Source organism: Callospermophilus lateralis, chromosome 4 (assembly GCF_048772815.1).
Source record: "Callospermophilus lateralis isolate mCalLat2 chromosome 4, mCalLat2.hap1, whole genome shotgun sequence".
Classification (NCBI taxonomy): domain Eukaryota; kingdom Metazoa; phylum Chordata; class Mammalia; order Rodentia; family Sciuridae; genus Callospermophilus; species Callospermophilus lateralis.
Window position 1 is genome coordinate 82876008 of NC_135308.1, and position 13150 is coordinate 82889157.

Here is a 13150-nt window from a genome sequence, read left to right on the forward strand (position 1 = left end):
ATTCATTTCAGAGCCAGGAAAAGGGTTTAACATGTGATAGGTGCTCAATAAATAATTATGCAATCTAAGGAAGAGAAAGAAGACAGTGTTAACCAACATTTACTAGACGTCTACTACATACTGGATCCCTTGCTTTAGGAGGATGGATACTATCATCTGACCTTTAAGAAATGAGCTTAGATAAACTGTTCAAACTATTTGAAACTAATAGACCTCAAGAAGAATAAACCTAAGTCTAATGTTAAACACATCTTTTCCGGGCTGGGGTTGTAGCTCAGTGGTAGAGCGCTTGCCTTGTACGCGTGAGGCCCTGGGTTCGATCCTTAGCACCACATAAAAATTAATAAATAAAAATAAAGATATTAAAAAAAAAACACACACATCTTTTCCACTTTACACACACCTGATGGATGTGATGGGGACAGATACTTCATCATCAAAACTGTGACAACATTAACTCAATACACATAATGAAACAATAATGGAACAAGTACATTAGAAACAATGAAGAAGAATGAGTCATAAGTTTCATGTTCAGACAGGGTGGAGTTGGGGGAATCACCTAATGACCAGTTAATCAAGAAAAGTATGGAAAATTAGGTAGGATCTGGAAGGACAGCAGGGAGGAAGTGTCTTGAGCGAGGTGGTGAAAGATGATTGAGGCAGGTGTGAGCTGGCAGAAGATATCCAAGTCCTGGGTGGTGCCCAAGGGGAGGTAACAAACAAAAGAAAGCTACTTTAAGAAAACAGTTTACTGAATTTATCCATAATCCTTTGGACTATGTGCCCTGGTTCTGCTTTTATTTTTTTTCTTTTCCTTGGTTTTTGTTTTTCAAAGCAGTGGACACCAATTTTGATCCATGTTCACTTGTATGTATTTCATTTTTATGACCAAAGTCTCAAAGATCAAAGAGATAAAATGAAATTAATAAAAGTAATTATAGCATATTAAAGATGTTTATAATCCATACATTTATTAAATAGGTCATTCAATAATCTATGGGAGTAATCACATTCAGGACTATGAGCTGACAATGAATTTTCCTGGAAACTTGAGCCTATTTTATCTTCATGTGTACCTACTTTCAAAGTACATAAACCTGAAATTAAAAAAAAGTCTCAGCAAAGTTTTTGCTACATCAACCGCAAAGGCTGCCACAGTCTCAAAGACTGGGTTCTGGACCCAGTAAGGTAGAATCAGCCTGGGTACTTGTTACAACACCCCAGTTTGGAAATAAGAAATAAAGAATTTTATGAATGGTACTGTGGAATCTGCATTTTTTTTTTGCAAGATCCAAGGAAAATATGAAGAACATTTAAGTTTAAAGATCCCATATACACGCATGTGGGAGGTAACAGGTTATCTGGACACAATGCCAAATAGAAACAACGCATGCTTCATGAAACACACTCAGTGCATTCCAGGGAGCCTTACTTATAGATAATTAAATTTGAAGCTTCAGCCTCATAGGGATCATCATTACTGGAATCCTCAATTAAAAGTACTTTGAATAGATTCCAGTTTTTGTTCCCACACAAAAGCTCCACCCACCTGGCGTGCCAGGAGGCCCTTGGAGTCCATGACTCTTTCAGTTTTAACTTAAATGCAAACTGAACCACTCCTGAAAGAATAGTGGGTATTTATAGTCAGGTGTATTGCATTCAAACCCAGTCCTCAACGCTGAGTTGTGTGACATGACCATTGCACCCGGTCCCCTGTTAGTTTTTACAAAAATTGAATGACATAATAAAATCAATGTTTAGCATAGTGTCAGTCACAGAGCCAGGCACACTGTAGTGAATAAACCAATTTAGAGATTTTTGTTTTCCTTTTTGTCTGATACCAAGCTGAGTGCAAACAAATTTGTAGTAATTTATTTAAAAACTTGAGTGCTGCCTCATTCCTGTAAAAACAGACAGGTCCCCTCCATTCACTTATCATTAAAATAGCTACAAAAGATAAGTTTCAAGATATTACTCTGTGCTGAATACAAAGATTTACACCTGAAAGGTCCAAAACCTGGACCTCTTGAACTCCTGTTTTCAAATCAAGCATATAAAAGAAAGGGCCATGTGAACAGAAAGCCATGAGGCTACAGTAGAAGCTATGATCTCTTAGGCAACCCTCATCCATGCCTCTCACTTTATTTACCTCTCTTTTTTCCTTGCAATTTCTGTCATGTCCACCTCAGAGTGGGTCACCCACAATGTGTACCTCTTTCCTGTCCATTTTCCTGCCCTGCTAATGTTTGGATATGGTTTGTTCCTCAAAAGTCCAGAGTTGGAAGCTTTGTCCCTAGTGCAATGGTAGAGAAAGGAAGTGGGACTTTAAAGAGGTGGAACCCAGAAGAGGTCATTAGGTCATGGCTGCGCTTGTGAGGGATTAATGCTGGCCATTGGAGGGGGTTAGGACTCAGGAGTGGATTAGTTCCTACAAGAGCAGGTTGTTATATGGGAATGAGTCTGGCCCTTCGTTGGTCTCTTGTTTCCTCTTTTTCACCATGTGGTTTCTGTACATGCTTCTACCTTGTGACACCACCTGCCATGAGGCCCTCAGTAGAAGCCGCTGCTGGTACCATGCTCGCTCCTGGACCTCTAGAGCCAAATAAATCTCTTTTCCTTGTAAATCATCCCATTCCTGGCATTTTGTTATAGTAATACAAAAAGGAATACGGCATTCCTTTCTTCCCATTGGTTCAATGATTTTAATGTGCAAGATTCTGGGCTGGCCCAGTCTCTGTGGGACTCAGACATGAATATGGAACACGAAAAAATCATCTACATTTGACAGATAATTAGAGTTGCAGAGGGACAGAAAAGACAAAAAAGGATAAAGAAATGTAAAGTTTTAACTGGTGAAAAGTTCTTAAATTTGATGAAAAACATCAAATTTAATAAATAATAAATAGGATTTATAAATAATATTATTGTATTTATTCTACTTGGGGTTTGTTGAGCTAATAGGATTTATAAATCCTATTTATTATTTATAAATCCTATTTATTATTCTTAAAGCCAACTATAATACAGTTTACTTCTATATATGTATGCATAAGTGTGTGTGTATAGATGTATTTGCAATATTTAATCTTAATTTCTTTAGAATATAAAAATGCTTAAAATTATAACATCCTGTTGATGAATTTATAACATTTAGATATAACATAGATCTGACAACATTAGCACAAAGAATAGAGGGCACTACTAGGATTGTTACCATCCTAAGATTTCTATATTTATAAATAGACATAATTAAATAATTAGCTTTATGTAAATTATGATGAATTAAAGATGCATATTATAATCCTTAGAGTCAGCGATAACAATAACAAAAACAAAATGGAAAGAAATGTATAGAAAGTAAACTGAGGCATTAAGATACATAATTCATTTTTAGAATACTGTGTTAAAATGTGTAACACAGAAGAAGACAGGAAAAGAGGAACGGAGAAAACAGATGAAATAATGAAACCAAATAGCAAAATGGCAGACTTAAATCCAAATATATAAATATTTACACTAAATGCAAGTGAACTAAGCACTTCCATCAGAAGTCAGAATTAGTCAAGCATGAAAAAAAGAAGAACCCAAACCCATCTATTTAGTGTCTGCAGGAGACCTACATTAAGCACAAAGTTACAAACAGGTTGAAAGCAAATGGATAAAGTACAAGATGCAAACAATAAGCACACAAGATGGCTGGATTGGCTATATTAATATCAAACAGTATATATTTTTAAGACAAGGAGTTATACCAGAAACAAAAGAAAGACATATCATAATGATAAAATGTTCAGTGTAATAGGAATATGTGATATTTATAAATATCTAAGTGCTGAATGACAGATCATCAAAAGGCATGAAACAAAGTTTCAGAAAGAAAATAAGAAGAAGACAAATTAATAATTCTGGTTGGAGACAAATATTTCTCTCTTAGTAAATGACAGAAAAAGTAGACAGGAAATAATTTAGGACACAGAGGACTTGAACCACATTCTCAGTGAATTTGACCTGATCGATACTTATTCTACTGCACACTGAACATTCACTAAGAGAGACCCAAGCTGGGCCATAAAGCAGATCTCAATAAAGGTAAAAATTTGATATCAGGCAGTGTTGCATGCCTCTAATCCCAGAGGCTTAGGAGGATTCCAACTTCAAAGCAATTTAGAGAGGCCCTAAGCAACTTAGTGAGACTTTGTCTCAGGCTAAAAAAATAAAAAGGGTTGGGGATGCAGCTCAGTGGTTAAGTGTCCCTAGGTTTAATCCTCAGTAACAAAAGAAAAACAATAAAAATTATACAAAGCATGCTGTCTGGTCACAATAAAATTAATTAGAAAATTAAATTAGAAGACAATGAGAAAAAGATACATTAAAAAACTCCAATTTTTTAGAAATTAAACAATACACTTCCAAATTTCTGTGTATTGAAGGAATCATATAAAAAATTAGACAATATTCTAAACTGAATGAAAATGAAAAAAAATCAAAATTTGGCAGATGAGATTTAGAGTTTTCTTTGCTTTTAATAGAAATATAAAAATCAATTATCTAAGTTTCTATTTTAAGAAGCTAGAAAAAAAGTGCAAATTAAATGCAAAGTAAATAGAAGAAAGAAAATAATAATGATAAAAATTGAAATCAATGAAGAAGAAAAATGGATAACAATAGGAAACCAATCAATGGAACCAAAATGTGGTTTTTAGAAAATACCAATAAAATTAATGTAATCTTAGCTGGGCTGAAACCAGCAAGAAAAACCTATTGTGAAGCAAGGATGGAGATATAATATCATGAATGGTAAAGGGGACTTAACTGTATATACTACAAACATTAAGAAGTTAAGAAAAATACTGTAACTCATGTCAAAAATATGCAAAACACTACTTGAATGAAATGGTCAAATTCCTTGAAAGACAAAATTTTTTTTTTTTTTTTTTGGTACCGAGGATTGAATCCAGGGGTGCTTAATCACTCAGCCACTGAGCCACATCCCCAGCTCCTTTTTTTAATCTTATTTACAGACAAGGTCACCCTGAATTGTTTAGAGCCTTGCAAAGTTGCTGAGGCTGATCTTGAACTCACAGATCCTCCTGCCTCAGCCTCCCAAGCCTCCAGGATTACAGGTGTGTGCCACTGCACCCATTGAGCACATATTTTCAAAACCAAAAATTCAAGAATTAGTAAACTGGATCCTATATCAATGAAGGAAATTAAATTTTTAATTAAGAACTTTTCAAGAAATAAAACTCCATAACCAGAAGCCTTCACTGGTTAATTCTATAAAACACTTGAGGGAGAAAATAATACCTGTTTTATACAAACTCTTTCAGAAAACTTAGGAAAAAGAAACAATTCCATATTCAAGATGTAAGGATAAGCTTATGCAGATACCCAAACCACCAGAATAAAAGGAAATTACAGACCAATGTCTTTCATGAATGTAGGTGAAAAAAATCCTTAACAAAATATTACTAAATTGAATAAATAAATAAAAAGAATAATATATCATAACTAAGTGGGATTAACCCAGGAATTCCCCAACTGGTTTAACATGAAAATCAATCAATGTAACTCACCTTATCATTTTATGTATATATCAATAGATGCTGAGAAGGAATTTGGCAAAATACAAAAATCACTTAGGGATTAAAAAACAAAACAAAACATTAAGCAGCAGGGCATGGTGGCTTGTGGCTGTCAACCCAGCTACTTGGGAGACTGAGGCAGGAAGGTTTGAGACCAGTGTAGGCAATATATCAAGTCCTTGCCTCAAAAGAAAATAAAAGAGCCTGGGAATGTAGCTTAATGGCAGAGTATTTGCCTAGCATGCACAAGGCCCTGGATTCAATCCCTAGTATTGAGGGCGGGGGGGGGGGCGCGGGGAGTCACACTAGGAAGAAAAACAGACCTTTCTAAACATTATAAAGGGCATCTACAAAAAGCCTCCTAAGATCAGGAATGAGGCAAGATTTCCATGCCCACCACTTGACATCTATACCATCGTGAAGATGTTATCCAGTGCAATCATGCAAGAGAATAACCAAAGCTTCTACAAGGGAAGGAAGAAATAAAACTTGCTTTATTCAGAGATGTCATTATTGGAGGAAAAATCCAAGGAATCTACACAAAAGGAATGAGAATTAATAAATTAATTTAGAGAGCTCTCAGGATAAATAACTGAACAAAAAAGTCATCTCTCTAAATTGTGGTGATTTAGAAAAACATTTTTTTTAGATGTTGATGGACCTTTATTTTCTTCGTTTGTTTATATGTGGTGCTGAGAATTGAACCCAGTGCCTCACACATGCTAGGCAAGCGCTTTACCACTGAGCCACAACCCTGGCCTGTACTGTGGTGATTTTTAAATTTTCACAAATATTTTGGCACATTTTTTCTTGAAAAGGTGGGTCCATATTTTTTTCCCTTGAATGTGGGCTAGTCAGAAGACCTTACTTCTCTTGAATAGAATGTAGTGCAAGTGACAGCCTGTGACTTCTGAGACTAGGTCATAATAGGCATTACTGTTCCTGGCTTGTTCTTTTGGACCACTTGATCTGTTGGAAGCCAGGTCCTTTGTCACAAGCATACTTAAACAATTCGAAGGAGAGGCTCCAGCGAAGAGGAACCATTTTACAGAACCATCCTCTCAAACATGTGAGTGTCTTTGGAATTTCCTCCAGCTTCAGTCAAGCTGTCAGAGGTCTCAGCCCTTTTGCCCCTCAGTCCTTAGCCCCCAAGTCTTCTATCTAAGCCCACAAACATCATGGAGTAGAAACAAACCATCCATAGTCCCTCTGCCCTATCTAAATTTCTGACCCACACAAATCATAGGATACTGATATTCAATGGTGATTATTGTTTCAAGTCATTAACTTTTAGGGTAATTTTTACATAGCAGTGGGTTAACTGATACATTTATAAAGCAATGAACAATTAGAAATAGGAATAAAAACCAATTCAGATTACAGAAGCATCAAACATTATTTAGGAAATTATTTAATTAAAGGTATGATTCAAATACGGTTTAGTGTCCCGAAAGGGTCTATTGGGATTGAAAGCTTGTTCTGCAAGGTGCTCTTATTGGAAGAAGTGGGACCCTTGGGAGAGATCCTTAGTCACAGGAGAGCAAGCCCTCTGAAGACAGGTCTCACAGAACCCATCCCCTGTTCCTGGTTTGAGCTGAGATTGCTCACTGACAGTACTCTTGTCATAGTTATACACCCTGATATGACAGAGCTACAAAATGAACTGATGCCAACACCATGTCCTTGAACCTCCAAAACTATGAATTGAAAAACCTCTTCTTCATAAGTAGACCATCAGGTACTTTGTTATAGTGATGAAAAGCTGACTAATATGTAAATTCTGTATACTAAAAACTATAAAATATTGCTCAAGGTTAAGACCTACATAGAGAAATATACACATGCCAAAGAAACAGAAGGATTCAAGGTAAACTGGGTCCTTAACAGATTTGATTTTTTTAAGTCTGTTCTAAAAAAGCGGTAGAATTTTTCCTTAACTCCTGAGAAAATTATTTCTTCAAAACAAGTTAACATGCAATGCCCTGGGACAATCAAAAGTGTAGCAAAGTGTACTGGGTGCTGATGACTTCAATACCAACCTCAGCTCTGGGCTAGGGACTTTCTCTACTTAGCTTTTAAATGCCTTCCTCAAAATTGTCTAAGTCCCCCACCAACAATATATATAATCATATATACGTATATATATTCATATATATATTTAATATATATGAAAAAGTAAAATAAATAAAATAAACTGACCAAAAAATGTCTAAGTCCCCCTCTAGCACCCTGAAACTAGTCAGGCTGACAATATCAGACATCCAGGCGCTGACCTGTGTCCCTTTTAAGTTCCATCTTATAAACCTCCTCTTCAAAAATTTATAAATCCCCTTCTCCTGACCAAGACTGACCAAGATAGCAGAGTCATCTGGGTCAGGCTCTGCTATCTTGAAAGGGACCCATGTGGGCCGGCCCCTGCCTCATGGCTGTTTCTGGGAGCTCCTTCCCTCAGCCCCCACCCACACATGGGTTCAACAAGATGCCAGGAGCAGCTCTGGGACTCAAGCCTATGGCTTGGTCCTGAGAGCGGATCTCCTCAGCAGGCTCTCAGTAAAGTTTTTGCAGGATGATGCACGGTTGAGTTGTCAAAATGGTGGCAACAAGATGATTTGAAGTAACTCTTACGTTCAGGGCTCTAGATTACCAAAAATCACCTCCTGCCCTTGGGCTCCAGCATGTACTGGGCTTTGTGTGGGCTTTCACCTATCTGTTTTCAGTGCAGAGCCACATCTCTTCTACTGTATCTGAGTGTAATCTGGAGGAGTCAGGAGAACTCCACTTTGAGAACTCCACCTCTCACCCCTGTAGGCTCTGGGCCATGTGTTATCCCTCTGTGGAGGGCTGGCCTGCCCCTCTGGGGCTTTTGGAGAACCTTGCTCTGTAACAGGAATAGCCCTTTGCAGTAGTTCCCTTGCCTCCAGTTGATGAGGTGACATCCTACTCTCATGGGCCAATGTAAACTGGTGGATTTGCCTTCTGAGTTTGAGACAACTCTTCCAGCTCTGTCCACAGGCTTCTCGCCTATCTGTTCCACTGGTGGTGGCATGGAAGGTTGAGGGAATGATCAGCATGCAAAGTGATCTCTTTCAAAGAAGGCAGTAATTACAGGCTCTAGAGAAGACTGGGCTGATCTACATTTTCACTATAAAATTCCAAATATAACTTTAGTAGCTGGAAAACAAATTACCGTTCACATTATTCATAACACTGTGGGAAGATTTGCATTTGTGGTCCATGTTATTGAAGCATCATAAGAATCTGTGAGTCATTAGAAGTCAGTACTCACAGGTGGCAAGATGGACATTGCGGAGTCAGTACGTAAGTGGTGTTAGAGAACTACAGAGGCAAGGAGATGGATGTTGTTTCAGGACAAACAGGTTCCAGACAGCCAGGGCTTTATGAGTAATAACAGTGTTGCTACATTTTTCTCATGGGGGTAGGGTGGAGGGGATAGCAAATTAGCCAGGGATAGGAAATTACCAGAAATGGTACATAGATGCTATAAAAAAAAAAATCTTCACATGTGCTGATTTGATTAAAGACATATCAGTTCCTTCTCTGCCTCTTATTCTAACCTCCATTGGTAAATTACTATATCTTATAAGGGACCATGAATTTTGTAATAATGATTGAAACCAAGTTGTTTACATAGACAATGACCCTACAAGAAAATACTTGCCCAAGGTTTCAGATATACTCCAGAGAAGATGGCTTTTGAACAACTTTGTTCTAGAAGTTTTTCATTCCTCACAAGAAGAGCCCTGGTCTGTTTTGCCTAACAAACTGATAAGGCTTTGGAATTTAAAAATCAACCCTTCCCAGCCAAATACATATAACCTTGTCTGTTTTTATGAAGTTAACTGAGGTTCTGGTGAACACAGCAAACGAGATTGGCTTCAACAAGTTCACTTGCAGTAGAGGCAGTGGGTCCTTTTGTAGTAATGATGATTGCTTGTAACAGTGGTCAATTTTGAATATATCCCTGGCTGCTCTGAGGCCTATTTTAAAAGGAATTTTTTTCTTTTGGCAGTGTTGGGGATTGAATCCAGGGCCTTATGCATGCAAGGCAAGCACTCTACCAACTGAGCTATATCCCCAACCCAGAGGGATATATTTTTCTTTTCTCCCTCTCGGGGCTCCCTAACCTGGGGATGGGGAACAAGATTACCTTTTCCCATCCTAGACCAAGTTATCTGACCTTGAGCACACAACCCACCACAGGAAGGAGATGTCATTGGAAGATCTAGGAAGAGACTACCTCTCAAATTAGCAAGTGAGTTTCGCACCCCTTCAGGGTGCACCTGGGACCCCTGTCAGGGCATTCCCAGAATGCAGCCTCTGAAGAGCTTCCTTTAAAGCCCTGTCTTCCCTGTTGGGCGAAACCACAGCCTCTAGAACTGGAGTCCCCTGTGCTTCTCCTTTGCTAGCAAAGGAATAAACCTTCTTTCTTCTTTTTCTCAAAACCGTGTCCTCGGTATTGGATTGGTATTGGGGACAAGGACCAAGCTTTCTGTAACATGATTACTACAGCTCCTTCTACTCTCCTGTGCTGGAATACAATTTGGAGAGTGCCCTTCTGACAATTCTTGTTAGACCATTACCCCTTAAGGATTCTGGCTAGGACAAGGAGCACACAGAAAGTTGTGGTGTGCTACAGGAATTTATCAGTAATTTTTGACATTTTGTTTTCTTCTTGAAAGTGGATATCCATCGTTTCTCCACACACTGATTAACCATGTATAAAACATTATAGTGGTCTAAATCACCTGAATTATTTTGCACCAACCTTCAAAAGGTTCTGTGGCAGCCTCTCTTGTGCTCCATGTTTCATGGGCCAGATCATTACAAAATGAAAATCTATACACTATCTCTTCCACTTGTCATTTTAATCATCTTGTATTGATCTTTATTCTCCCTTAATGGCCTCTCTACACTTTCTCTTGACTTACCTAGTGTCTGTTTCACATGGAACATTCTACTACCACCTTATCCTCATTGGCCTGATTGAAATTGTCTTTATGTCTCAACTTAAATTTGATTCTCTTTTAGAAGTTACTTCGAAGTTTTGGGGTTTTTAAAAAATTTTTTATATTGCCTTTGTTTAACTTTAACATAAACATACAAACCAATCTTAACACACAGCATTTTCTCATTTCTCAATTAACTTCACTTTCATCCCTTTTCCCAGCTGCATTGAAACAGAATCAGCAACTAAAATTGTGTACCTTAAAAAGTTTACAACATGATGTTTTGATATACAAATACATTGTGAAATTTTAACTACAATCAAGTCAATTAACATATCTAACACTGTATTTAGTTATTATTTTATGGTGAGGAAAATTAAGATCTATTCTTAACCACTATCAAAAACACAAAACATTATTATCATTGACTCAGAAATTCTTAACACCCTAGATAATGAAGAAGCCTTCAAAACAAAACAAAACAAAAAACCCACCTGTCCTTACTCCTCTCCCACTCAATCTACCATAACACTTCTCCACCAAAGAAAAGCCAACAAGACTCTGAGCTTTGTTCTCGATTCAACAATGCATGTGACATGAACTTCACAAACAAAGCTTAGAGCCATGTTTATTGGATGAATCCAGTTGGCTGATCCCTTTCAATATTTGTAATATAAATAAGACTCTGTATGTTTTTCATGTTTTCTCTTGAGAGCAAAACTATCTAGAGAAAATATTAATCACCTTGTTCTACAAAAATCCTATAAAAAAATCTGGGATATAAACATGTCTTTTGTTCTCTTGCAGATTGAATTGTTCCAAAAAGTTCTTTATATTATCTCTATTAATTGACCTATGTTTCTAATCTTGAAAGATTAATATGCAAATGTCAGGAGTTTCATAGAAAATCCTCCGTGTCCTCCTCCATTGCGACCTTTGTAATCTAGGACTGAAAGTCTAATGGAGAACACCAGACTCCACAGAGATTTCAAGCAGTGCAGGTAACCTCTGAGAAATGCATTGAATCACAAATAAGAGGAAGAGTAAGTCTATCTGACTGTCTCAGTCTCTTGCAGTCCTTACATGTCAGTCTATAGAACATTAAAAAAAAAAAAAAGCAAAACACAGTCTAACTTGGAGAGAGTCCTCAGTCTCCCTCTGCACTAAGAAAATTATGCAAACTAAAATAAACATGAAGTCAAACCAAGGACCAAGACAGAAGGACAGAAACCTACTGGGTAGAATTCCTGCTAAGTTGGTGTTAGTACTGTCAAGGAAATACTAGGAAGGGCAATTGTATGCTGACAAAGGTAAACAGATACGACAGGTAGTTGGTATGACCACCCTACAAGTTACAGATGTGTCATTACAAGTTAAAACTGCCCAAGCTCCTCCCACGTTGGACCCTCAGACGTTTGGTAACGTGTCCCCCTTGTCTTTGCTCATGACATTTCCTGAGGAGGTTGCAAACCTGCAATTGAGGGGCCAACTTCAGGTAGCAGACATGCTTCACTGGGTTCTCACGGTGAGTTATGTTTTTTAAATCTATATTCCCATGTCAAGAAGCTGTAGGATCTGGAAACACTGGTTTCCACATTCCTGATGACAACCATTGGAGGGAGCTGAGCGGTCGTCCCTTTCAAGGGGTCATGTGTTTCTGCTAATTGTTTCCACTTTTCTAAGGTCTGCTTCTTTTCAAACTCCTTTCCTTTAGGTATAGGATCTTGCAGGACCTTCTCTACAGAGACTATCCTCCTATCCATCTCTACTTGTTCAAATTCAGCCATCAGTCATGGTGGTCTATCGGAAATGTCAACCTCTTTCCTTTCCCCAACAGTCAGAAGTGAGTCTCCCTCTTTGCAATACTCATGACTTCTGTTACATTTCTGTAGCATATTCAGTATCCAGTACTATCATCATCATCATCATCTATATTGTACTTATCTGGGCCTCCTGACTATAATGGAAGCCTACATATTCATTTATCCACTCATTAAGCAAAAAATGTAGAAAGTACTAGGTACTACACACTAGATTAAGTGCTGCAGATATAGTAATGAATAAGAGAAACAAGCACAGGCTCTGAGTGAAGGACCTGTCGTGCTTCTTTTCACTTCCTCTGCAGGACCTGGGGAAAATGTCATGTACTTAATAAGTGCTCAGCTGGAATTTGTTGAAATGAATTGAGATGCATTCATTTTACATTTACAAAGCGTCTACTTCCTGGCAACTCCATTATCCTATTTATGTCATTCTATTAAATAAGTATATTCATTCAAAAGGCACACTGAAATCAGAATGTATACTGAGCACTAAACATGTCTGCTCCCTTTCAGTTAACTCTAAATCACCAAGTTTTTATTTTGAAAAAGTACTCAGATATACCTCTAAATTTATTTACCTGGGTAACTGCTGAAAGAGAGGCGGCTACTGCTGGTGTCGTTATCTTTGATGTTGAAGTCCCAGTGTTTATATATCCTGAGCATGGCTGCGTACGTGTACCAGCTTGAGTGAGCAAAAAAGATGTTCTCAAATCCAGGAAGAACCTGTAGCCAGAATCATAGTGAGTGACCCAAAGACAGATGGATAACTGAC

At 37.7% G+C, this 13150-nt stretch overlaps 1 protein-coding gene across 1 annotated transcript in view; it reads right to left on the minus strand.

Moving 5' to 3' along the window:
• The window catches only part of Plbd1 (phospholipase B domain containing 1), a 61039-nt gene that overhangs the window by 12957 nt on the left and 34932 nt on the right, over positions 1 to 13150 (minus strand). The window contains exon 6 of the mRNA XM_076854145.1: positions 12957 to 13101. Coding sequence (XP_076710260.1) covers positions 12957 to 13101 — 145 coding nt within the window. The remainder of the gene's footprint in view (positions 1 to 12956; positions 13102 to 13150) is intronic.